The sequence below is a fragment of the Alosa alosa genome, chromosome 17, assembly GCF_017589495.1.
Source record: "Alosa alosa isolate M-15738 ecotype Scorff River chromosome 17, AALO_Geno_1.1, whole genome shotgun sequence".
Classification (NCBI taxonomy): Eukaryota; Metazoa; Chordata; class Actinopteri; order Clupeiformes; family Clupeidae; genus Alosa; species Alosa alosa.
The window spans coordinates 2147444-2173629 of record NC_063205.1 but is presented as its reverse complement, the minus strand read 5'-3'; the positions used below and the strand labels follow the sequence as shown (position 1 = coordinate 2173629).

The window sequence follows — 26186 nt, the reverse complement described above, 5'->3', positions numbered from 1 at the left end:
GGCGACGGATCAAAACTCAATAACTCCATGTCATCCTTGTTGGGCTACATGCCCACCAAGTTTCGCACAGGCCAAAATTGTTTTAAATCCGGAAGAAAAAAACCCCTCTAAACATAAACCTATATGACTGCTACTCTATTAGCGATTGTATTTGCGTGCCCATGTTTTAGGGAAATGGGCTTCAATGACCTATTGGACTGACCTGCAGAGCAAATCCCAAATTGGTATTCCCAGGCTAGGTGTGGTCGCTTAACCCTGATTGGCTGGCTGTTCTTCATTTCTAGCCTCTAGTTGAGCTACATCACACACACATTCTCAATTTCTGAACTTTATTTGTGGGCTTAATTCATTTACATTCAATATGAAACCCATTCTTCATAAGGCACAAATATGAAAATAAAAACTCAAAAATAAAACAAACATGGTACAGGTAGAAACATGAATGATGGACATTGAAAGACATCATATCATTTTTAACAGCTAAAACAATATTAGTAACAAGAGTATGAACGTAGAGTTTTAGACCGACATCTACTCCAAAAAGAGTTGAAATCAAAAGTTTATGATGAATAGAACCCCCTTCTTTTCTATTATTAAGCTGTAGTGGTTAACAAATCCTTTAAGAAGTTTCAGACTTGTGCCCTTGAGTCCAAAAGAGTCATCCAAATAGATCTGGAGCAATGCAGACACACACATCTCTGGAGCAATGCAGACACACACGTCTCTGGAGCAATGCAGACACACACGGATCTGGACGGAATGGTGGAATCAGAGCATGATTGAGTGTTCTATCAGGAAGCATTCAGCACCAGACACACCTCATTCTGGTGAAGGCCACAGGTGTGCAGGTGAGAGGGCCACAGGTGTGCAGGTGAGAGGTGTGTAGGTGAGAGGGCCACAGGTGTGCAGGTGAGAGAGCTACAGGTGTGCAGGTTAGAGGGCCACAGGTGTGCAGGTGTGAGGGCCACAGGTGTGCAGGTGTGAGGGCCACAGGTGTGTAGTCGACAGGGCCGCAGGTGTGCAGGTGAGAGGGCCGTGTGCAGGTGAGAGGGCCGCAGGTGTGCAGGTGAGAGTGCCGTGTGCAGGTGAGAGGGCCGCAGGTGTGTAGTCGACAGGGCCACAGGTGTGCAGGTGAGAGGGCCGCAGGTGTGTAGTCGACAGGGCCACAGGTGTGCAGGTGAGAGGGCCGCAGGTGTGTAGTCGACAGGGCCGCAGGTGTGCAGGTGAGAGGGCCGTGTGCAGGTGAGAGGGCCGCAGGTGTGCAGGTGAGAGGGCCACAGGTGTGTAGTCGACAGGGCCGCAGGTGTGCAGGTGAGAGGGCCGTGTGCAGGTGTGCAGGTGAATATGCATTTGCTGGGTCAATGCATTTGCTATTCATGGGTTCCATCAGGTCCCTTTCCACAGGTGTATTAATCAAGCACCTGGATTATGAATGCAGACTGCATGCTGCTTGATTAATAGATCTCTGGAAAGGGACCTGATGAAACCCATGAATACCAGTTGTGTCACTGGTCGCGTCTGAGGGCCGAGTGTGTTGGCCATTTCAGCCGTGTCATTGGTCGAGGCTGAGGTTGTGATGCGTTGGCATTCCAGCCGTGTCATTGGCCGAGGCAGAGTGTGTAGTGTGTCTGCCATTCCAGATGCGTCATTGGTCGGGGTTGAGGGTCAGGTGCATCAGTCATCATTTGAGCTGCGTCATTGGTCGAAGCTGAGGGTCAGGTGCATCAGTCGCCATTCGTGCTGCGTCATTGGTCGGGGTTGAGGGCGTGGTGGGTCTGACGGTGGGCTTTCAGCTGGTAGGACTGCTGAAAGCGTGCGAGGCACACAGGGCACTGGTACGGCTTCTCCCCGGTGTGTGTGCGCATGTGCCTCTTGAGCCGCGTGGAGCTGCTGAAGTTCTTTGAGCAGGACGTGCAGGTGTACGGCCGCGCGCCTGTGTGGTAGCGCATGTGCAGAGTCAGGTAGCAGGACTGCGTGAAGCTCTTGTCGCACACCGCGCATCGGAACGGCTTGTGGCCCGTGTGAAACCGCTGGTGCTTCTGCAGCTCACTGTGCGAGAAGAACCCCTTACCGCAGTCGTCGCACAGGAAGGGCCTCTCGCCCGAGTGGGTCAGTTCGTGCCGTGTCAGGCTGGCTTTGTAGCAGAAGGTCTTGTCGCACTGTGAGCAGTGGAAGACTTTCTCGCGGGTGTGCCCGCTCACGTGCTTGTTCAGGCTGCGCTGGCGCTTGAAGGCCTTGCCACAGTGTGGGCACAGGAAGGGCCTCTCGTCCGAGTGGGTCATGCGATGCTGCTCCAGCGCGCCCTTGTACAGGAAGCTCTTGCCGCAGTCGTCGCAGAGGAAGGGCCGCTCGTTGGAGTGCACGCGCTGGTGGCTCAACAGCGCCCCCTTGTAGGTGAAGGACTTGCCGCAGCTGCAGGGGTAGGAGCGCTCGGTGCGGTGCGCCACCCCATGGCGGGTAAGGCTGGGCAGACAGGGGAAGGTAGCGGGGCATTCGGGGCACTTGTAGGGACGCTCCTGCTGGTGCAACAGCAGGTGGCGCTGGAGAGCGGATGGCGAACTGAAGAGCTTGTCACACTCGGTCGCAGTAGTTCTTGGGCTCGTGCTGCGTACGTCGATGCTCGTTGCGGACCGCTATCGAAGGGAAGACCTCGGGGCAGCGGCCGCACTCGTAGAGGCGCGGAGCACCGTGCGTGTAGCGATGGCGTGCCAGCGCCTGGCTGTGCGCGAAGCTCTTGTCACACTGCTGGCAGGTGAACGGTCGCTCCCCCGAGTGGGTGCGCTGGTGCGCCTTCAGCTCCGAGGCGAAGCGGTAGCTCTTCCCGCAGTCGGCGCACGCGTGAGGCAGGGCCGGGCCTGAGGGGGGCGCTGTCTGAGTCTGGTCAGTGTGAACCAGCTCCTGGTGCTGCCTCACTAGCTCCTCCTGCTGGTGGGTGAATGGGCACTGCAGACGCGACCACGTCTGGGCGGCCTCATCTGCAAGCACACAACACAGAGATTAAGCCACTGACTGTACACACAACACAGAGATTAAGCCACTTACTGTACACACAACACAGCGATTAAACCACTGACTGTACACACAACACAGAGATTAAGCCACTGACTGTACACACAACACAGATATTAAGCCACTGACTGTACACACAACACAGAGATTAAGCCACTGACTGTAGACACAAACTTCTACAGTGTTTTGTTATGGTTCGGGGAACGGGCTTATGCCACTTTGTTTGTTTATGGAGTTAGGGCTGTGTACAAAGCCTGTTTTTGACTACAGTGTAGTCAAAGAATGGACAGCTAGTGGATTGTGAGGATATATTCGCTAAAAGTGGCAAAAAATGTTACACATAGAATCGCTTAAAAGTCCCTTTAATACAAGTATTCCATCAACAACATTTTAGATCTACCGTCATGCTTTGATTGCTTCATTCACAGATATTATTTAAATCAAAAGGATCAAAATGTACCTGAACTGTTTTCCCCACCAGATACTCGAATGGGGCCGACGGCTGAACTGTAATAACAAAGATTCGCCAACAGTGAGGCAGAGCAAAGATACAAAACACAAACACATGTCACACACCTGTACCAAAGATCCTTGATTACTAGCAAGATAGAGCAACGTTCTTTACTATGGGAGCAAAACTGTCACCTTACGTCACTAAATAAACTTTCTCTCTTAATAAGCAATAAGAACTGATAAAACTAATTGTGTTCAGAGTATTATTGTCTATAATCATGTATGATACCAATGAATCATTCTTTAGGACATGATATGAATAATTTAATTAGTCATGTGAACCAAACTAGCTAGCTAGCTAACGCGAGCTTAAAACGCTATACAAGTGGATGGGAATAGCTATGGCAATACAGCTATGTGCTAACAAGTGATTAGTAGGCTAGTTGAAGGACTTCGCTTAAACTTAATATATTGTTGCATATTCTCTTGAGTATAAACTATCCACTTTAACTAATGTCAGTAATGTTATTCAGCTAGTTGTCATTTCAAAAAAATTACCTAAAATGTTACCTTAGCTAAGAGGCTAGCTAGCATGCTAACAACCAGACAGTAACTGGCAGCAGCATGGTCTGATATTAAGTTATTTTATTACAAATCCGAACACTAAAAAATTATACTATTAGGCTTGAAATGATCCCAAACACTTACAGATTATGACAAAAATTTCAAAAAACCCTCAACAAATCCAGAAAGACATAATGACCAATTTATTGGTAAAATTCCATTGTAAAGTCTCCATTGACATTAGTGCAGTGAGGGTTTACTCTGGTCTGCATAAAGGGGATCCCCCCCTGCAATAATCTAACGCGGAAATTGTCGAACGTTTGCGCCCCTCACTCCGCTTGAACCCTCTCTGCCTGTATCCCACAAACTTGTATCCCACAAACCTGTACCCCACACACCTGTACCCCATACACCTGTACCCCACACACCTGTACACCTGTACCCCACACACATGTTCCACACACACACACATGTACACCATACACACACCTGTACCCCACACACACACCTGTACCCCACAATCACACCTGTACCCCACACACACACACACACACCTGTACCCCACACCTGTACCCACAAGACATGGGTACGTTGGGCAATGGGCAATGGCCTTTTCTCCCGGAAGCAAGGGCTTCCCCTATCTCATCCAACAATTGCTATAATTGTAAATAAAACATTTTATTTGATCGTTTTACGGTTTTGTTCATTCTTGTTGCACTGTCATCTCCTGTTTTCATTTAGTATTTTGCAATGAGTGAAACAGCGCCCCCATAAATTGTATGTGGTGAATGTGCTGAAACACAGTATTACACTCCCGTCATCTCCAAGTGGCACGCAGCACTAAAGCAACGTGTAAATAAAAAAGACGATCAACCAATCAAATTAGGTACAGTCATGATCACTGTCAACTGTCAACTGTGATTCGTCATCACCATAGAAGGAGAAACCATTCTCCTCATCGATCTCTTCCTGACGATCAGTCGTTTCCTTACAGTGTTTCCCACAGAATTGGATTCAATTTGTGGCGGTAGCTGGACTTGGACAACGGGGGTGGGGGGGATTAAGATCGTCTTGGTAGTGTATAGGTCTAATTGAGTGCCTGTCACTTTAAGATATTCGTGAGGGAACCCTTGCAATTGTAACACAGGTAAAGGGCTGCTGATGTGTGGATGTAATTCATAACGTTTTCTACATAGTTAGTTAAAATAAAGGTTCGTACTTCTCCTTGGGACAAGCACTTTTGAATTTTGGAAAACACTTTTCCATTTACATCGGGATTTTGCAAACATTTAGTGTCAGAGTAAATAGAATGAGCCCTTCAACGAAATTGACAAGCAGCTGTAAGTAGGCTAAGCATGCTAAATTCGACATCCAAACAGTATTCTAACATTAGATTTGAGATACTGCTTGATTGCATACCTTAACTTAGTTTAGTCTCCTCAATGTAGCCTACTATGTTGTGATAAGACCTTAACAGAGTTAACTTCAATGCAGCAGTTTTGAACAAATTTGCGCAGCATGATCACGATTAGGGATGTAACGGTATGAAAATGTAACCTCACGGTTACAGTGACCCAAATTATCACGATTTTCGATATCATCACGGTATTTCTAAAAGTGTGTTCCATATGTTCAGAAAGCACTGATAGGCCTACACAAGCTGAAATAGTTTCAAAAAGTGTCCCGTTCACCTTTTTCTTCATGTTTAATTGGCTATGTGCTTATAGCTTAACTTGCCCTACCATAACTTGGAGTTTGCTATTTCTGTTATTTGGATGCAATGAGTGAGACCAAAGTAAGCGTTCAAAATAAAACTTTAGGCTACTGTATTCTCCTGATAACGTAAGTGGAATGGATTTAATGTGGACACGAACATAAAAAGAAGCAGAGTGGCTACATGATACAGTGCACATTTTGCGGTAAAAAAATGTTCCGCCTTTTAAAATCAGGTGTAGCCTAATCCGAATCGTAGCAAAGTCCTTTTAGGCAAGTCCCTCCACTCGGCGGCCATTTGACAACGCTTTTTGGGCACTCGTCGGGCATCCATTTCGGCAGAAATGCGTGTGCACAAGGCTTCACGACACCAATCTTGCTCCAGCGGCGAGATCACAACACATGATTGGCACGATTTCTTCACAACACACCATATGATTGGCTGAATGTATTCACATCACACCACATGATTGGCTCAACGTATTCACATGTCGACGTTTTGCCGAGGAAGGGGTGGGATATGTGTAGACAACGGCCATATTGGCATGACAAACTAGCCCCATGCATTTCTATGGAGTATTTTTTGAGTGCTGTGTCTCCACATTAGAAAGTCTCTGATCGTAGTTAAAACCATCAATTAGACAACAGAATCAGTAGGGTACCAGTTTTGTTCCATTGTACCAGGCCTACTGTATGTCAACAGCAGGCTCGGATGAAGCTGGGAAGGATTAAACACGCGGTTTCCACACCGCGGTAATCAACAGTGATAATCATGATGTTTGAAATGAAAACGGTAATTATTATCGTCAACATGTTTATCGCGGTTTACCGTTATACGGGTTCTTGTAAAAGCGCAATGCAAGTATTTGATCTTTAATATAAAATTAAATTAAATTCAATTAAATTAAATTAAACATAGAACATTAATGTGTGACGGCCGGTTTTGATTTTGTGGTGCCCTGCCACAGATTAGTCAATGTATGGGAAACACTGCCTTAGGTGCAATTTTGAGTTTTGTTGAGATCACATTAGTAAGTGTTATTATGGACAGTAGAGATTTGAAATTGTAAGTAGGCATACAAAAGGATTTTAGTAAACTACTTCTTCAACAACGACTTCAAATTAAATCTGACGGCAGACCAATGCCAAATCTGGAGGTTTGTATTGAAAGGTATTTAGGACTTTCAAGGGAGAGAGGGAGCCCGTGTTTGCTGCTGTTACCAGTGGCAATAGTCCATTGGGGTATCCTACGTAGCACGTTAGACTTATCTAGGCTATCTATATCGAGGCTACACAAAGCCTTGACTCAGGGGTACTGTATAAGTTAAGTGATACTACAATAGCAGTTATGTGATATATATTTGTCGAACTAGGCTTTCAGCTCAGATCTGTGCGTGTTCTCGGTGTTGGGATGATGTTGGCCAATCGTGAAACGTGGAGACGCACAAGACCGCCTATATTAAAAATCACTTCCGGATTTATGAGCGATAGCGTAATCTACACTGCGGTCATTTTTAGTGTGTAGCCTTTAACATCAAATAAATCGATTGTCATCATTTGTTGTATGGTATGCTCGTCCATAGTGGCATATTTGCACGCACAACACTTATATTAAAGCGCCTGCGAGATCCAAAATGTTTATAGAGGCGGAGCTCCACCTGTAAGATATATGACAGAATCTTACACGTGAGATAACTATGTTTTTCAAGATAACTGATTGGTCAGTAGGCGGTAGTTTTACACGATTTGAGCTGACAGTATACATGCACAGCTTACTCAAGCTATTTTCGCATTATCTAGGTGTGTTACTACAACCGAGAGCTTTGTTTACCTCCGATTTCATGTTTGTTTTTTGTTTTTACAGAGAAATACTTTATTGATTATTAATTAATTTTCCAACCATTTGCACTTCTGTATGTAGTCACTTTGACCACAAAATGCCACGTGTATTTCATTTAAAATCAATCATTACAAATAACAGCATATCCGATTTCATGTTTAACAAACATGTGAACATGCATTTCAAAACTTTGGTTTGGGTCGGACTAACACAATAATTTGTTTTTTTTCGAGTGTCATGTAAATGCATTAGTGTACTTTTGTGGTCTCGGTAGAAAAAGCCAGCATTAACAGTTCACCTTTTCACCATCTCAAACAAACTAGCCATATTTTTCAGTACCTCTCACTGGAATTGACGTTCTTTGACACCAAACAGTAGCCATGTTTTCTTTCCTGGGCCTTGACCTTTGTCCTCTGCACCTGTGCGTGGACGACCTTGACCTTCCAGGTTTTCTTTGGCTTCCTTTGTGACCTCCTCCAGCCGACCGGGACAGCGGAGTCAGGAGCAGTCCCACCAGTCGCCCGGCTTCTAAGGCCCACACAGGAAGTGGCGGTGGAACCCTGCCCGTGTGTTTCCTGTTGGAGTTCTGCCTCCCCTGACTGACCCTGGCTCATCCTGTCCCTCTCGGACACCCAGTCACTGCTCTCCTCCTCCTCCTCCTCTCCTCCACTGCTCTCGGTCATCTCCACGTCCACCTCCTCTACACCTCCCTGCTGCCTCTCCCCTGCCCTGTGTCCTCCTCCTCCTCCTCCTCCTGCGGACACCTCCTCTCCTCCATCTGCCCTGTGTCCTCCTCCTCCCGGCTCCTCCCCTGCTTCTCCGTCAGCTAAACTCGTCCCCAGCTCCATTCCTGTGCACGTGGTCTTGGTAACGGTCTCCAGGACAACCTCCTCGGAGGTCACAGGGTTGCTCTGGGCATGATCCTCGGTCGGATGGAAATGCTGTGTAGGGCAAGTGCTGCCCATCTGCCCCGTGGTGCTGTCCATCTGCCCAGTGGTGCTGTCCATCTGCCCCCCTGTGGTGCTGTCCATCTGCCCCCTGGTGGCAGTCCTGTGTGGTCCGGTGTGGAGCAGGGAGACGATGACTCCCCCCAGCACTGTGGGGGCGCCTGGGAACCGAGGAAGAGAAACACACACACACGCGCGCACACACGCACACGCACATACAACGCCTTGTCAAACTCCACTCCAGTAAGGGACTGCTTTAATTACTCTATTGTGTATGTGATGAATACATCTACTTCACATTTCACCCCATGACACAAAGCAATTTTTTTTCCAGTTTTTTGGGGCTTTTTGCCTTTATTTGGACAGGACAGTGGAGAGTGAGACAGGAAGCAAGCAGGAGAGAGAGATGGGGTGGGATCACATGACCGCAGGAGAGAGAGATGGGGTTTGATCACATGACCGCAGGAGAGAGAGATGGGGTGGGATCACATGACCGCAGGAGAGAGAGATAAGGTGGGATCGGGAAATGACTGCAGGTCAGATTCGAACCCGAGTCCCCGTGGGCACTTGGACCCGTATATGGTCACAGTACATGGCCACAGCGCCCCCCACAAAATGTATATTGTTCGTCAAAAAACACACCCATTATTCTCTGTTACATTGCTCTGGAACTGTTTGTCACAGCGAGATAAGTATAGTAAGTATATATACTTTTTTGATCCCGTGAGGGAAATTTGGTCTCTGCATTTAACCCAATCGGTGAATTAGTAAAACACAAACAGCACACAGTGAACACACAGTGAGGTGAAGCACACACTAATCCCGGCGCAGTGAGGGCATCATATTTACAGTCTATACTTCTCTGCGTTCACCTGTGCACCCATTACTCTCGTTTGAATTACTCGCGAACCCGTGATCGCATAGATATGGCACGCATGTCAGATGAAAGAGGAGACAGAGATATCCATTGATACCAAGTATATCGATCTTTCTGGGTTATAAAAACAGACATGGTGACAGCAAAAAATAACGTCATAAAAATGTCATAAAAACGTCAACGTTATAGAACAACCTACCGGTGCACACCGATTCCTTTTTTGTCTTTACTTTGTTCATGGCAGTAAAAAGTTGTTGTAGAGAATCATCATGAGTGCACATACAGGCCAACATGCAAACTCGGGTCAAGTCAGGTCAGATCAGTTCGTGTCACAGATATGGAGCGCAGAAAGGTCATTTTTCATCACTATATACAAAATGGCATTTATTTCTGTAAGGCGCACATCACATATGTTTGTAAGGTATATTGATTAGCCCCCTCCACCATGGTTCGTATATTGCCAGATTCAGGACAGTCTGGCCTACACACACATGAAAGGCATGTCGAGCTGTCAGCTTGTGGTGGTGAGATACATGGCAAAATATAAGAATTTTTGTATTTTTTCCTTTTTGTATTTTTATTATTTAAAAATCAAAATCAAATCGATGCAAGTATTAATACATGGAATTGTGGCAGATTTGGGTAGCCTAGACTCTGCTGAAAAAAACAATATATAGCAAGTGTGAATGGCACTTACAATGACCAGGATTAAAGCATCTAACTAATGGTAGTGAGAATGCCCTGAAACTAGAGCAGGCCCCATAGGGTTAAATGTACATGATGATGTCCTTTATAAATAATGTATAACAGCTTGTGTTGTGAAACTGCACACTACATACGTAGTGATGTATGCTGCCTAACTAGGACACATAACTAGGACACATAGTGATGTATACCCTCTAACTAGGACACATGGTGATGTCTGCCCCCTAACTAGGACACATAGTGATGTATACCCTCTAACTAGGACACATGGTGATGTATACCCCCTAACTAGGACACATGGTGATGTATACCCCCTAACTAGGACACATGGTGATGTATACCCCTAACTAGGACACATGTGATGTATACCCCTAACTAGGACACATGGTGATGTATACCCCCTAACTAGGACACATGGTGATGTATACCCCCTAACTAGGACACATGGTGATGTATACCCCCTAACTAGGACACATAGTGATGTCTGTCCCCTAACTAGGACACATAACTAGGACACGTGGTGATGTATACCCCCTAACTAGGACACATAACTAGGACACATAGTACACCTAGACACTAAAGCACCTACTAGGAGGATCCAGGCGAGCGAGGACCTCAGTGCACTGGGTTAAGGCCTTCAGATTCTCAGGGTGGGTGATGCACTCAGCACAGTCAGCAGCCAACGCAGCAGAGCCGTCAAGCCACGACACAACCTACAAGAGATTTAACACAGTCAGCCACGACACAACCTACAAGAGATTTAACACAGTCAGCCACGACACAACCAACAAGAATTTTAACTGTGTATCAGCTGTGCTGGTTTAAATGTGGGTGTATCCCGTCTAATCCTAAGGAGACATGTAAATGATCACTATGGATCTGGTGTAATGCTAAGGAGACATGTAAATGATCACTATGTATCTGGTCTAATCCTAAGGAGACATGTAAATGATCACTATGTATCTGGTCTAATCCTAAAGAGACATGTAAATGAACATCACTATGTATCTGGTCTAATCCTAAAGAGACATGTAAATGATCCCTATGTATCTGGGCTAATCCTAAACAGACATGTAAATGATCACTATGTTTCTGGTCTAATCCTAAAGAGACATGTAAATGATCACTATGTATCTGGGCTTGACTGACCTGCAGCAGATCGGGGACTGGCAGCAGCTTCTCCAGTCTCCTGAGGAAGTCCCACATGAGAACCTGCAGCACCTCATCATAACGGGAGCCACACACATCCGGAAACACGTCCTGCACGCGCACACACACACACCACACACACACACACACACACATTTACAGCAAAGGTCAGTCACTTCCAACTTCCAATATCAGCTAAGTAATCACTTCCACCAGATTAAGGGCTGCTCACTGCTCCAAATGTGTATGTGTGTATTCCTAGTGTGTGTGTGCTCCCAGATCACTGCTCCAAATGTGTGTGTGTGAATGTGTGCATACTACACCCAGATGGGTAAAATTCAGAGAACAAATTCAGGCGTGTGTGTAGCCACAGCAACCACAGGCGTGTGTGTCACTACAGCAACCACAGGCGTGTGTGTCGCCACAGCAACCACAGGCGTGTGTGTCACCACGTCACATGATCATCCTCCACTGAAATTAGTTTGAAGATCATACCAAATGTAGGTGCTTACAAAGCAGGGCATGGCAAACTGTTACATAGTGTTGCTTTCAGAATTCCATGGCGTGTTTGCGCAAGGACTCACCTGGAAGAAGCTCTTTCTCTCCTCAAGATCCTCAAGGAGTGTTTGAACTAACTTCGTAAAGCCAGTCTCTGAATCACCAAGGCTGCCATCCTGAACAACAGAGAGCCCTTACAGTCAGTCAACCCTCTTCCCCTCTGAAAAATAAACAAGCCTTACATTTCTGTTGTTATCATCAACACAGTGAAAATAGAATAGAGTTGAAAACATTCAGGGCTCAAACTTTGCAGGGGTCTGTGGGGGTCACTCCCAGAAAACTGCACAAATTCAGTCAGAGAATAGGGCCTACACTATGCCTAAACCCCCACCCAAACACACAACATACCCCCACCCCACATACAGAGGTAGTACAGCCCCCCCTCACACTCCATTACCCCCTCCACCCCCCATTTCATCACCCCCACAAACACACACCAAATTTCTCTCATGGGATTAAAAACGTATATATACTTATACTTATACATACACACACACACACACCATGTCATGGTCATGAAACAATAGGCTTTGCCAGTCTATTGACATTCCAAAATGACATTCAGGGCTACAGTTAAAACATACAGGGCTGTTTTTAAAACAGCTACAGGGCTTTCACTTATACAGGGCTGTTTTTAAAACAGCTACAGGGCTTGTACTTATACAGGGCTGTTTTTAAAACAGCTACAGGGCTTGTACTTATACAGGGCTGTTTTTAAAACAGCTACAGGGCTTGTACTTATACAGGGCTGTTTTTAAAACAGCTATGGGGCTTATACTTATACAGGGGTGAAGCCCTGGCAAAATGGCCTGAAGACGCCCCTGGAGAGATGTGCCATAGAAATAGAAGCATCAGCCCAAGAGACCTGAAGCGCATGTCATATTTGATCATCCTGATTATAAAAGATGCTCCGATTTCACTTTACATGCCAAAGTACGGCCTCTTTAGCAGCAGACTAGCACAGCATGTGTGCTGGGTAACTGCGCCCCCTGCTGGTCATTAGCATGTGTGCTGAGGAACTGCGCCCCCTGCTGGTCACCTCTGCTCTGAGGACGGGCAGCAGCAGCTGGATGCTGTCCAGGTGGAGCTTCAGCTCGTCAGACGCTACAGCACGATCCCCACGGCACAGTTCTAGAACCACCTACAACAGGGAACATAGTCAAGTCAAGTCAAGTCATTTTTATTTCTAAAGCGCATTTAACATGTACTTAGTACAATCCAAAGCGCTCCACACACAAGACATTGACATAAAGACAAACAATGCTGGACGGAGCGGCGTAGTCGCCAGCGTACCCGTGACATCAAGACAAACAAACAATTTACAAAATAACAAAAGACACAAGACAGGTGCCGGACAGAGCGGCGTAATCGCCAGCGTACCTGTGACATCACACCAAGACATAGGCTACACAAATAAACAGACGGACAAATAGACAGTGACAGTAAAGCCTGTCTTTACAAAGAACAAGACCAGACAAGGCTTACAGAACAAGACCAGACATAAAACATAAAACAAACGGACTCAGCTCTCATGCAGACAAAGATAAAGACAAACAGAAAAACACTCAATAAGTCCGCAGGCAGGTGATGATGCTTCGCCAGCAGTTTAGTCCACAAGTCCCCTTTCAGCCCGGTGAGCAGATCAGCCAGCAGATTAGGGGGCGGTGGCCGGCTCTCTCTTCTCTCCGGCATGGTGATTAAAAAGTCGCTTGCATGATGTTCCTGTACGTTGCTCCTGGACAGTCCAGTGGCGAAACGTAGGCCTGCAGCTAGATGGCAGAGGTGTGAAAGTTGGCAGGCGGTGGCAGACGGTGAGTTTGAGTTCCATTGGCAGACGATGTAAAAGTTCATACCAGCAGCTTCTCAAGGTGTAATCCTGACACAGCTTGTGCGTTGACGTCTTGATGGTTGACGATATTGGATAGCTAGTTAGTTAGCTAGCTAGCATCACTACATCGACATCCAGACGTCGGATGACAGTTCAGCTCAACTAACACTCAAAAGCTCACAGTCAGCTCCCACAGATGTAATCTCTCACCAGACACCGAGAAGGTATCTCTCGTAGTGCAGTCATCAGGCATATTAGCGACAAGCAGAATCCTCACTAGTGGACGTGGATGTTGTGGTCGGGGTCTCGGACTCGAAACAGGTGTTAGGCTAGCGACAAACCGCGTTGAAAAAAGCGCCTGCAGATGCTCATTATGTTCATCTTCAAGAGTGCACACTTCGACAGGACACATTTATACATAAAAAGACGAAAAAGACAAACATTCAAACACAATTCAAACAATACTGCTTTTGGATTTGCTGCCTGCTTGTGTGGTGGAAGCTGCGCTCGCTTGCTAGTGTCTCTCTCCCTTTACATCCTATGCTGGGTTCCTAGTCGGTTGACTGTCCAGCTGCTGGATATAGTCGATTGACTGACCAGTGGGGAGATTGAGGCTTCGTGCTAGCTGGACGGACGTTAGGTGACTGCAAGTGCACCGATAACGTAGCCTAACTCAGACTCACTGGCTCAGTCTGGCTGATGCGTCAACCCGTGTCAGAGTTTGTGTTACGGCTATGGGGGGCTTTCAGTACACACCCCTTGAACTTCGACAGTTCACCTCCACCGACCCCATCAGCAATTGGTGCTCCACCTTTGCCGGGCAGCGGGGATCCTCCGGCGGAAAGGCTACCTGCACAGAGGCGCACGTCACTCTCTCATCACCTGAGCGACAGAGGAAAGCATCCCTCTGAGAACATCATCATCTCCACAGGATCTCTTGCCAAAACAACGCGGATTTCTAGAGCAGTCCGCTCCCGCTATCGCCTCTACGCCCGGCAGTAAAGTGACACCTGATCAACAGCTGATCAACATCCAGACTGTGGCCGCTTATCCTGTTAAAAGTTCTGCTTCAGTGAGAGCACGTGATTTGAACATTGCTACATCCACCAGATCACGTGACGCCTCACACCTTGGTACATCAACTCAGAACAATTCACAGGCTCTTAAAATGGCACTGTTCAACGTGAGATCTTTATCTAGTAAGACATTCACTATGAATGATTTTATTCTGTCTTCTAACCTTGATTTTTTCTTTTTAACTGAGACTTAGTGATACCATGAACTTAGTGGTACCATGCCTGATGCTGGTGGTTTACAAGATACAGATGACATGCTTAACACATTTAATGAGTTATGTACCACCATACTAGATACTGTAGCTCCTCTTAAAACTAAAAGGAAACCTATTGTTAACAAATCTCCCTGGATCACTAATGAAATACGTAGCCTCAAAAGACTGTGTAGGAGAACTGAACACAAATGGAAAGCCACTAAGCTTCTGGTTCATTACCAACATTTGAAAGAACTAACTTCCTCCTTTAACAAAGCAGTCAAAGATGCCAGATCACAGTATTTTTCAAACCTTATTGCTAACAATCGAAACAATTCTAGATTCCTGTTCAATACTATTGATCGCCTCCTGAATCCTACTCCCGCCACTGTATTGGCATCCTCTGCTGATGAGTGTGAAAAGTTATAATTTTTTATTGATAAGATTGCTAATATTAGGTCAAATATCCCATCTCCGATGTCTTTTGCTAATGTTCCATGCCCCCCTTCTTGCCCTAATAACCTGAGCTATTTTATACCTATCTCTATACAGACTCTCACTGACATTGTTGCAGCAATGAATCCTTCATCTAGTCCTTTAGACATTTTACCAGCCACTCTTCTCAAAAAAGTGTTCAGTGCTATAGGCCCTAGTCTGCTATCAATCTTAAAATATTCTCTTTCCTCAGGGTGTGTCCCTGACCTTTTCAAGACAGCCAGTGTCCAACCCCTCCTAAAAAAAACCTGGCCTTGATCCTTCCATTCTAAAAAACTTTCGTCCAATCTCTAAATTGCCCTTTATCTCCAAAATTCTGGAAAAGGTGGTCTTGATGCAACTTTCTTAAGTGTTAAAGGGCAATAGCATCCTGGAGAAATTTCAGTCAGGTTTTCGTCCTATGCATAGCACTGAAACTGCTCTTATCAGGGTAACCAATGATCTACTAATGGCAGCTGATTCTGGTGAGCACTCTGTTTGTGTTGCTGGATCTCACCGCTGCTTTTGATACCATTGATCATGCTATTTTAATTAGAAGACTAAGAGAATGGGTTGGCATAACGGGTCCTGCTTTGGACTGGTTCATATCCTATTTATCCAACAGGACATTTTTTGTTTCAATAGGTAATTTTACTTCCTCTACCTCAGCTATTACTTGCGGTGTTCCCCAAGGTTCAATTTTAGGACCAATATTGTTTTCCCATATGTTACCTCTAGGCCACATAATTCGCCGCCATAACATGTCATTTCACTGCTATGCTGATGACACACAGCTGTACCTCTCAGTCAAACCAAACATGCTTAACAAGCTAACTGTACTGCAGGATTGCATAGCTGATGTGAAAGACTGGATGTCTCAGAATTTCCTACAGCTTAACTCTGACAAAACAGAAGTCCTTTTCATTGGCCCTGACAAAGTCTATAATCAAGCTAAGACTTTTCTTGGAAATTTAGCCTCAAATAACAAGACTACTTCTAGAAACTTAGGGGTTTTATTTGATACAGATTTAAAATTTGACCAACATGTAAAACTCCTTGTGCAGTCCTGTTATTATCAACTGAGAAACATTTCCAAAATCAGATCAATGCTTTCTTTAAAAGGACACGGAGAGAATTATACATGCATTTGTCTCATCTAGACTTGATTACTGCAACGCCTTATTCACCTGTTAAAATAGTCATTCCATCTCTCGTTTACAAACTGTTCAGAATTCAGCAGCCAGACTTTTGACAAAGTCTAAATTTAGGGAACACTTCACCCCAGTTCTGGCCAATCTTCACTGGTTGCCAGTGAGTTTTAGGATTGATTTTAAAATCAGTGTTTGATCCTCCAGCCTGGGACTTTTTAACAGTTTATTCCCCTACTGTCCACTGTCAACTAGGGGGGACTGATCATTTTCCAGTTAGTAAAGCACCCAACTGATCTTTTGGAACAGCCTCCCTTATAACATCAAATCTGCACCATCTGTGGCTGTTTTCAAATTTAGTCTAAAGACCCACTTATATAAAATTGCTTTCCTTAAATAGTGAATGATTCCACTCATGTCTCTGCTAATTTATTATCATTATTATCATTTCTGTTTGTTTATTTTGTCTTGGGTACTATACTGTATACCTTTTCTATTTTCTTTTTTATATATATTTAGTTATAAGTTAAAGCCAACAGTAGTCATACCTCCATCATCAAGTTTGCAGATGACACAGTGATCTTGGGCCTGATTAGTAACAACAATGAACAGCTCTACTTGGATCAGGTTGATGAGGTGGCACAGTGGTGTCAATCTAACAGCTTGACACTGAATATCAATAAAACCAAGGAAATGGTAGTGGATTACAGAAGGCAGCAGCAGAACTACAGTTACACCCCACTAATGATCAGCGGGCAACCTGTAGAGAGAGTCACAAGTTTTAAATACCTTGGTGTCCACATTACTGAAGACCTAACATGGACTGTTAACACTCAATATGTTCTGAAGAAGTCCAGACAACGACTCTACTTCCTTTAGTCAGCTAAGGAAATTCAAAGTTTCTACATCCATCATGAAGGCCTTCTACACTTCAGCGGTTGAGAGTGTTCTAACTGGTAGCATCATCACCTGGTATGGGAACTCCACAGTTAGAGATTGTAGTACTCTGCAGAGAGTAGTGCGCTCAGCTGAACGTACTATAAGAACTCAACTTCCTGCTCTACAAGATATCTATTCCAGAAGAGTACTCCTAAGAGCCCAAAAAGATTCTGAAGGACTCTTCTCATCCTAACAATGGATTATTCCTACCGCTGAAATCAAGAAGACGCCTATGTAGTCACAAAGCCAGAACTGAGAGACTCAGGAGAAGTTTTTATCCCCAGGCCATCCGAACTCTGAACTCACACTATACTGACTTTGCACACATTCACTCTTCAGCACTCTCAAACATTTCCCAACTCTAATTCACACTATACTGATTTTGCACTCATTCACTCCTCAGCACTCATGACCCCCACACACACACACACACACACACACCTACAAGACTTTTAGCACTTTTACATCCCTCACCCTATGCTATAGACCTTTTATTATTTTCTTATTTCATCACACGTCAAAACACACACACACACACACATATCTGACTTTCTCCAACTTTGGCACATCTCCATAGAACTTTTTAATTTATTTTTGATTTCTCCTCAATCTACCCATGTCCTTGATTGCCTAGCCTTTCTGCCCAAGGTTTCTTCCTTGGTAAGGGAGTTTTTCCTTGCCCCTGTTACTCTTGGGTGCTCCTTGTTGGTGCACCCCAATTCCTATCCTCCCCACCTTTCTTATGCAGCCCTTGCCACTTAATCTACTAAACCCCTCTTCTACTGCACTTCCCCATTTTGCACAAATAGGCTGACACCAGACATAATTTCACTGCATTTCTTACTTCCAGTAATTATATGCATGTGACAATAAACTTCCTTGTATCCTTGTTAAGTTTGTGTTTGTAGTTTGGTAGTTTACTATTTCTTTAGTTTACTATAGTTTATTATTATTACTATTATTATTATTATTATTATTATTATTATTATTATTATTATTATTATTATCATTACTATTGTCTATTGTTTTGTTTTTTGCTTTGTTTTGTTTGTTTGTTTGTCTGTAGAGCACTTTGTGCTTGAAAAGTGCTATATAAATAAATATTATTATTATTATTTAGATTATTTTAAACAAGAAGCTAGACGGAGCGGCGTGACTCGCCAGCGTACCCGTAACTTAGCAACTGAACACACATAGGAACACACTATGGAACACAGCATAGAACAGAACGTCCTACAGAACCCAACATGGGACAGGAACATCATATAGAACACAGCATAGGGCAGAACATCCTACAGAACATAGTATAGAACAGGAACATCATATAGAACACAGCATGGAACAAGACGTCCTACAGAACACTATGAAGCAGAAAATCACATAGAATACATCGTGGAATAGGAACATCACATAGAACATAACACATGGAATGGGACATCCTACCATCCTACACAGCATGGCAAAGCCTTAAATCATCACATAGAACATGGCCTGAAATGAAAAGTTTATAGGAGAGAGCACGGAACAGGACACACAGCAGGCCTGGTAATCACAGACAACATGCACAGCCTCAAGCAGAGTGCAGGTAGCCAGGTGGTTCTCATCCGCACTAGCTCCTGTTCTAAATCAGAACTCCTACCCTGGCTCGCAGACCCAGAATAAGTTCCACTGCATGCTTCGGACTGAGCAGCTCCGGGACCGCCTCCATCACCAGGGAGACGAAGTCTGCCAGAATCCCATACTGCATCACGTCCCCTCTCCGCGTCACCTGCCACATGTAGGCGGCTACCAGACGCAGGGGAGGAACCAGGAGCCGCAGGGAGCCCAGGGTGGGTGGGGGCACTCTGCGAGGCCGGAGAGGGGCAGTTAATTCAACAGAGAAATAGGGGACTAGTAGCGTGGAATCAAGCCCAGGGTGGGTAGGGGGCACTCTGCGAGGCCGGAGAGGGGCAGTTAATTCAACAGAGAAATAGGGGACTAGTAGCGTGGAATCTAGCCCAGGGTGGGTAGGGGGCACTCTGCGAGGCCGGAGAGGGGCAGTTAATTCAACAGAGAAATAGGGGACTGGCTGACCTGTACGAGTGATACATTAACTTCACCATAGCTCTCATCTCATCAATATTTCAGTGTCACATTTCCTTACATTTGATCACTCAATCAGGTTGGTCAGACTCATATTAGGCAGTGGGCCGGATTTATTGGAATGAGACCTCTAGGTTTCAATGCGAATATCAGCAGCAAATAATAGTTTCTACACCAGTCACATCATACACCTGCTTAAAGGTAACTATAGACTCGCCTCGCCTGCCGAACAATAACAATATCATATTAAAAGTGTTTCCTGCTGCATTGGCGTTCACCTTAAAATGCTATTGCTATAATCGGTATTAAACCAGACTCTGATATTGTTCTGCCCTGACACGTTCCGAGTTAAATGCTGCTCTTTAACGTGAACAGCTGCAGCTGTTCGTGATTTTTGGAGAGATTCAAACCAGTGGCTAAGATAAAGTTACATTTACCAGCCCTAAACGTCAATAGGTTTAGAATTAGCTAACTTGCCTTCATAAAACGGTGCAATCTTACCCATGTTGTCCGCTGCTGGGAACCGAAGTTCCGTTGCACCGTAACATCCAATTCAAAATCAAACCACATATATTTAGGCTACACTTCAGTCTTTAACTAGACTTCGAGACTGCTCTGTTTACAAATTGATCTGACAACGTCTAAACACGGAGAAACTATATCCGGGTGAAAGGTTATAAAACAGGGGCAGGGAGGAAGCGTTCACAGTTTCAAAATAAGTGTCCCTAAGTTCTTGGTTGGTTCAGAAAACTTTTCATAGAAAACAGGCTCTAGTTGTTGAATTGAAATGAAGCAATGAGGATGAACACTAAAACTGACGTTAAAAAACGTATTATTCATCTGAATCAAGCTTTTTGTCCCCTTTTTTTAGTATTAGCATCTAAATGGTCTTAGTTAGACCAGGGGGTTCATTGTGGCCTGACCCAGAGCGGCAGCTGGCCTGACCTATCTCACATATCAGGCCAGTGCTAGTTTTTGTTAGTCATCATGGTTAAAATCAATGCTATGCCTTCAGTAGGCTTGTTCAGATGCAGGCAGCACTGCACAGGTCAGCAGAGCATGATGCATGCTAGACTTAAAGGAAAATTCCGGTATTTAGCACTTTGAGTCCCTTTTCTGGTTGGTTTGGATAGAATTTTGACGATTGGTCCTGTCTTGACTTTTCTGACTCGTTTTGAATCGCCTTTACTGCTTCAGAGTGGCAGCAACAGGCATGCACAAACATGTCCTAAAACGTTTTCAAAACTGTGCAACTCACCGAGTTCTGATAGGCTTTATGTGCTTATGCTAGAATGCACATGGCTCATCTGGGCTCGTCCGCATTGGACTCATCTACATTGGGCTTGTCTGGGCTCATCTACACTGGGTTTATTAAGTTGAAATATTTGCAAGGTTCCCTTTAAGGTGCGCTCAGAGTCCAGAGGGTGGCCTGTAGGGAGGTCACACCCAATTATGATAGTCCATAATGGCCGTTATGATAGTCCATAATGGGACTCCATCCAGATTCAGCAAATCACATGGTACTACCTTACCTGGAATGTGTATGTGTGTATGTGAGTGTGAGAGAGTGTGTGTGTGTGTGTGTGTGTCCACATCTGTCATCTTACTCTTCCAGACACTGTAACAAGACACCTGGACTCTCCCAACTCCTTTGTCAGGATCTCATTTATGGATTTCTCATCTGCATTCATTACAGTGAACATTAACACTCTTCTGCAGCGCATCCAACAGCTGCAAAATAGCCCAACTCTGACACTCTGGATTAAACAGCTGCAAGTTAGCCCAACTCTGACACTCTGAATTAGCTCAACTCTTGACACTCTGGATTACAGATGAACTGAGCGGAAAGAATCAACGCTGATAATGTGTTGGTTATGACAATTAAAAATAAATTACACGAAACATTTGAATTAAAACAAAAATAAATACCTTGCCTTTTTTAACCAACACAAACGTTGCGTAGTTTTAGAACACTGCCAATTTCGATGACGTCACTGGCATCCCGTGAGGGAAATCTGGTCTCTTCATTTAACCCAATCGGTGAATTAGTGAAACACACTCAGCACACAGTGTACACACAGTGAGGTGAAGCACACACTAATCCCGGCACAGTGATCTGCCTGCAACAACATCGGTGCTCGGGGAGCAGTGAGGGGTTAGGTGCCTTGCTCAAGGGCACTTCTGCTGTGCCTACTAGTCGGGGTTCGAACCGGCAACCCTCCAGTTACAAGTCCGAAGTGCTAACCAGTAGGCATATATACAGTCACTGATAGAGTCTGTCATCGCTTTCAACATCACATCTTAGTGCAGCTTCCTACCAAACAAACATCACATCTTAGTGCAGCTTCCTACCAAACAAATGCAAGAGCTGGCTGAGATAGCCAGGCAAGCCGTTAACATCCAAAAACAGCCATCTGATCTTTATATACAAGCCGTTAAGATCCTAGGCATTCCACAAAAACAGCCATCTGATCTTTATATACAAGCCGTTAAGATCCTAGGCATTCCACAAAAACAGCCATCTAATCTTTATATACAAGCCGTTAAGATCCTAGGCATTCCACAAAAACAGCCATCTGATCTTTATATAAAGCAGTGGAAAGAAAATCCAACTTCATCATCCAGGATGCCTCACACCCCCTCCACCAAAGCTTTGAGCTTTTACCATCAGGAAGAAGGTTCAGACTGCCTCTGGGTAAGAAGTCATTATACAACAAATCCTTCATTCTCATTGCAATACATATGCAAAACTCATGCTACTTGTCATGATATGATCAGTGATTCACCATCCTGAAGCATAAATGTAATGTTGGAGCTATGGGGCGGGGCTTAGCAGTAATAAACCAACATGGCTGAAACCTACAACAGGTCTCGTGTGTACTTTATCGAAACACTACTGACACATCACACACACTCTGCCTTCAATCAAAAGAACATTATCTAACATGGCAACACATTAGACAATAAAGCTTTTTGAATCTTTTGAATCTTTGAATTTAAATTACTCATAAGGTAGGCTGCGTTTCTCAAGCAGTTCCTACTAGTATCCACTAGATGGAGGTAGAGAACCATGAAGTCTGCTAAATTTGGGTGCCACGTCCTTTCAAGACTCTTGAACCATGTGACCTGGGAGCTTTGTGGGGGTTGATTCACTTGTGTCAGTGTCATACAGCAGGGGTCATTCCTGCACATACACTTGTGTCAGTGTCCATCAGCAGGGGTCATTCCTGCACATACACTTGTGTAAGTGTCCATCAGCAGGGTCATTCCTGCACATACACTTGTGTAAGTGTCCATCAGCAGCGGTAATTCCTGCACATACACTTGTGTAAGTGTCCATCAGCAGGGGTCATTCCTGCACATACTGTACACTTGTGTCAGTGTCCATCAGCAGGGGTCATTCCTGCACATACACTTGTGTCAGTGTCCATCAGCAGGGGTCATTCCTGCACATACACTTGTGTCAGTGTCCATCAGCAGGGGTCATTCCTGCACATACACTTGTGTCAGTGTCATACAGCAAGGGTCATTCCTGCACATACACTTGTGTCAGTGTCCATTAGCAGGGGTCATTCCTGCACAGACAGTCACATTCATCACTGTAGTCGTGCGTCTCAAATCCAGAATAGAACATGCAAATCATCTGAGAGCTGAACAAGGGCATCACATTTGTGTTTTCTTCCTGCACTGTGTTCAGTCTCCTCAGCAGTGAGAAAAGCACTCAGTTTCACTCAGGAAAAGTCATTTACATAGACGTGTCAGTTCAGTTTGCATGAGTGTCACAGTTGTAGTTTTATTTATAGCCCTCAGAGTTCACGTCTTTATGGCTAAGAGCTGATTCTCATAGTGGACAACTCAACAATGACTTTCATCTTCATCTTCCTCTGGACACTTGTCCTCTGCTTACAGAGTAAGATCCTTGATATGTGTGGATGTGTCTCTGAATTTTCATTATACGTGGGAAGTTAATTTCTCTGAATTCTGTCTTCTCCACAGAGTCCTATGGACAGGTCACTGTGACTCAGACTCCTGCAGTGAAAGCTGTTCAACAGGGAGGATAAGTCATTCTGAACTGTAGAACCAGCAGTAATGTGTTTAATGCAGGGACACAACCAGAGTTAGCCTGGTACCAACAGAAACCTGGAGCAGCTCCTAAACTCCTGATCTATTTTGCCAAAACACTTCAGTCTGGGACTCCATCCAGATTCAGTGGCAGTGGAACTCACAGTGACTTCACTCTGACCATCAGTAATGTCCAGGCTGAGGATACAGGAGTTTACTACTGTCAGAGTGCACACAATGGCCCAGTGTTCACAGTGATAAAGCGTTGTACAAAAACCTCCCTCAGTCAGGCTCCACATGACTGCACTGCTAGGTGCCACTCTGTGTGTGTGTGTGTGTGTGTGTGTGTGTGTGTGTGTGTGTGTGTGTGTGTGTGTGTGTGTGTGTGTGTGTGTGTGTGTGTGTCTCCTTCAAGGTGCTGCTGCTGAGACATCAAACAGGAGCTCTGGAGGGTGGTGTAGGATTGTTACACCACACACATTTCCATACTGAGAATAAGTTGTAAACATAACAATGTGATCTATTACACCAGGTATTGGATACATTCTCAGAGTGTCTACTTCCTGCGTGACGTGGAATATTGCTGACAAATGGTCTGCATCCTGTTACTTCAACGACAGCACAACACACAGATGGGGGAACACGGAGTACAAGCTCCCTCAGTCAGGCTCCACATGACTGCACTGCTGCTGCTGGAGCTCACTGCAGGTGGAGAGCAGAGAACACAAGTGATGTGTGTGTGTGTGTTTTTGTGTGTGTGTGTGTGTGTTGGTGCAGGTTGTTCTACTGAAAACACTTCTGATCATCCCAAACAGCCTGATAACTGCTGAGTGCACTACTGCTGCAGATGGAGAGGAGAGTTCAGCCTGTGTGTGCTGTCCACCTCTGTGGTTCACATGAGGACTCATATGTCCACTGCATGGTCCCACTATGTGGCCATCACCAGATGCAGATGAAGGTGATCTCTGCAGTATAGTGTAGCACAGTGACCCCTCTACCCCACCTGCCCTCAGTCCACTGCTGCTGTCCGTGGTGCTGAAGCTCCTCCATTGTCCCTCAGTGTCCCTACTGGGCATTAGGCAGCAGTAATATCCAGAAAACTATAAAGTTGGGGGTCATTGTTGTGTTGTATTGATTTGTCTAGAATGGTGACTACTGTAGCTCTTAGTCACTCTAATTAAATGTTTTGTAAATGTTATGTAAATGCTTCATGTTAACCACACATAAGGATATAAATATCCCCAACTAGAGCTGCCAATATGTAAAGGTGAATATGTCATACTATTAGTTGACATGAAATGTTTACTTGCTAATGTTTAGTCCAAACATGTGCAGACGTGCAGCTGACCCTTGTGCTCCTGTGATGCTTCAGCACCTCCTGCAGCAGCAGCAGTGCAGTCATGTGGAGCCTGACTGAGGGAGCTTTTTGTACGGCGCTTTAGCACTGTGTGAACAGACCTTTACTGTGTGTACTGGTGATTGGTGGGGAATCTTAGCCCCTGGTGAAGGGATTGGCAAATCTTTGCTGGATGAATTTTGTTGGGACATCAGAAATTAAAGGCATGTTGCTTGTGCGCCTCAGAGGAGGGTTTTTGTACGGCCACTGATAGTGTTTGTATCACTGTGTCAACATTCCACAGCGTTGTGATAAACAGCTGAAAAAACTAACGATTTTAGCTCTAAAACTCATTTAGTATTAATAATTGATTTCATATTTATTTATTTCGTAAGTGACCATGGTATAAACGGGAAAATGACCTTCAATGCGTCCATTATCAGAAATAAATGGACTTCGGAAGTAACCGTCCTCCGCTTCGCGTCAGACGGTTCACGCCTCCGCGTCGTTCATTTATTTCTGATAATGGACACCTCGTCGGGCATTATCCCTTACCTGTACAATATTGTAGGTCTAAGCCGCTTATCCATAGTCTGATGTGTTCACCCAGAAGAGAATGTTGCCGTCTTTTCCTTGTCTCACAGATATATTGGCTCTTGGCTCTTATTGGGAGATTATGAATTCTGTCTTGTTTCTCTTCAACTCTATTTAGGTGAAATAAGGAGTAGAACAATAGATTATAGAACGTGAATTACACTTGCGCTAGAACTTGGGAGACTATTGGAACACAATGTCATAGGAGTGGAAAGTGAGACATACAAGAAAAGAAAAAAAAAACTATTTATTTTTAGGAGAGAAAGGCTAGACAAAGAACAGATCTTATTATGAATTTCATTTCCTCTGGGTAAATTGTTATGCTGTTTCCGTAACAGTGCAAAACTTCTGCTTTGGCCATAACTGTATTTTGCAACTCAAACTGGTTTATTTAACTGTAATGTTGCCAGCTTTGTATGTTAGATTGCCTATCATATGCATGTGTTTCCAGAAAATATGTGATGTTAGACTTTGTGATGTGACATCTGGTAACTCTAGTAGCTGCAACAGTACTGGTGTTAGTTTTTCTATTAATATTTCACTATATTTTTGTCTCCTGCTGTGAGTCAGAAAATTGATGATCTGTTAGATCCAAATCAACTTAAAACTTCTGATGCTTTTATTTGGACTGAGACATT

The 26186-nt window shown here is 44.7% G+C and overlaps 1 protein-coding gene and 1 gene segment (V, D, J or C); one reads left to right on the top strand and one right to left on the bottom strand.

Moving 5' to 3' along the window:
• Positions 1-312: 312 nt before the first annotated feature.
• LOC125310960 (zinc finger and SCAN domain-containing protein 2-like) lies at positions 313-20192 on the bottom strand. The gene is made up of 9 exons (XM_048268760.1): positions 20058-20192; positions 19114-19318; positions 12855-12956; positions 11842-11931; positions 11258-11368; positions 10698-10821; positions 7926-8687; positions 2716-2975; positions 313-2633 (listed from the first exon to the last, which is right to left on the bottom strand). Exons 1-9 carry the CDS (start codon positions 20102-20104, stop codon positions 1746-1748), a joined length of 2589 nt encoding a protein of 862 aa, XP_048124717.1. The 5' UTR covers positions 20105-20192; the 3' UTR covers positions 313-1745.
• A 4816-nt stretch (positions 20193-25008) lies between these two features.
• LOC125310170 overlaps positions 25009-26186 on the top strand; it is a 1870-nt gene continuing 692 nt past the window's right edge. Inside the window, 1 exon segment of the C gene segment in view lies at positions 25009-25178. Within this exon segment, the coding sequence occupies positions 25148-25178 (31 nt within the window).

Excerpts from the sequence above, each read along its gene's own strand:
- LOC125310960 (XM_048268760.1), bottom strand. The coding sequence starts at position 20,104 with ATGTTACGGTGCAACGGAACTTCGGTTCCCAGCAGCGGACAACATGG. Across the intron at positions 12,957-19,113 it reads TTCTGGGTCTGCGAGCCAGG|GTGGTTCTAGAACTGTGCCG; the intron begins GTAGGAGTTCTG and ends TCCCTGTTGTAG. Across the intron at positions 2,634-2,715 it reads AGAGCTTCGCGCACAGCCAG|CGGTCCGCAACGAGCATCGA; the intron begins GCGCTGGCACGC and ends TCCCTTCGATAG.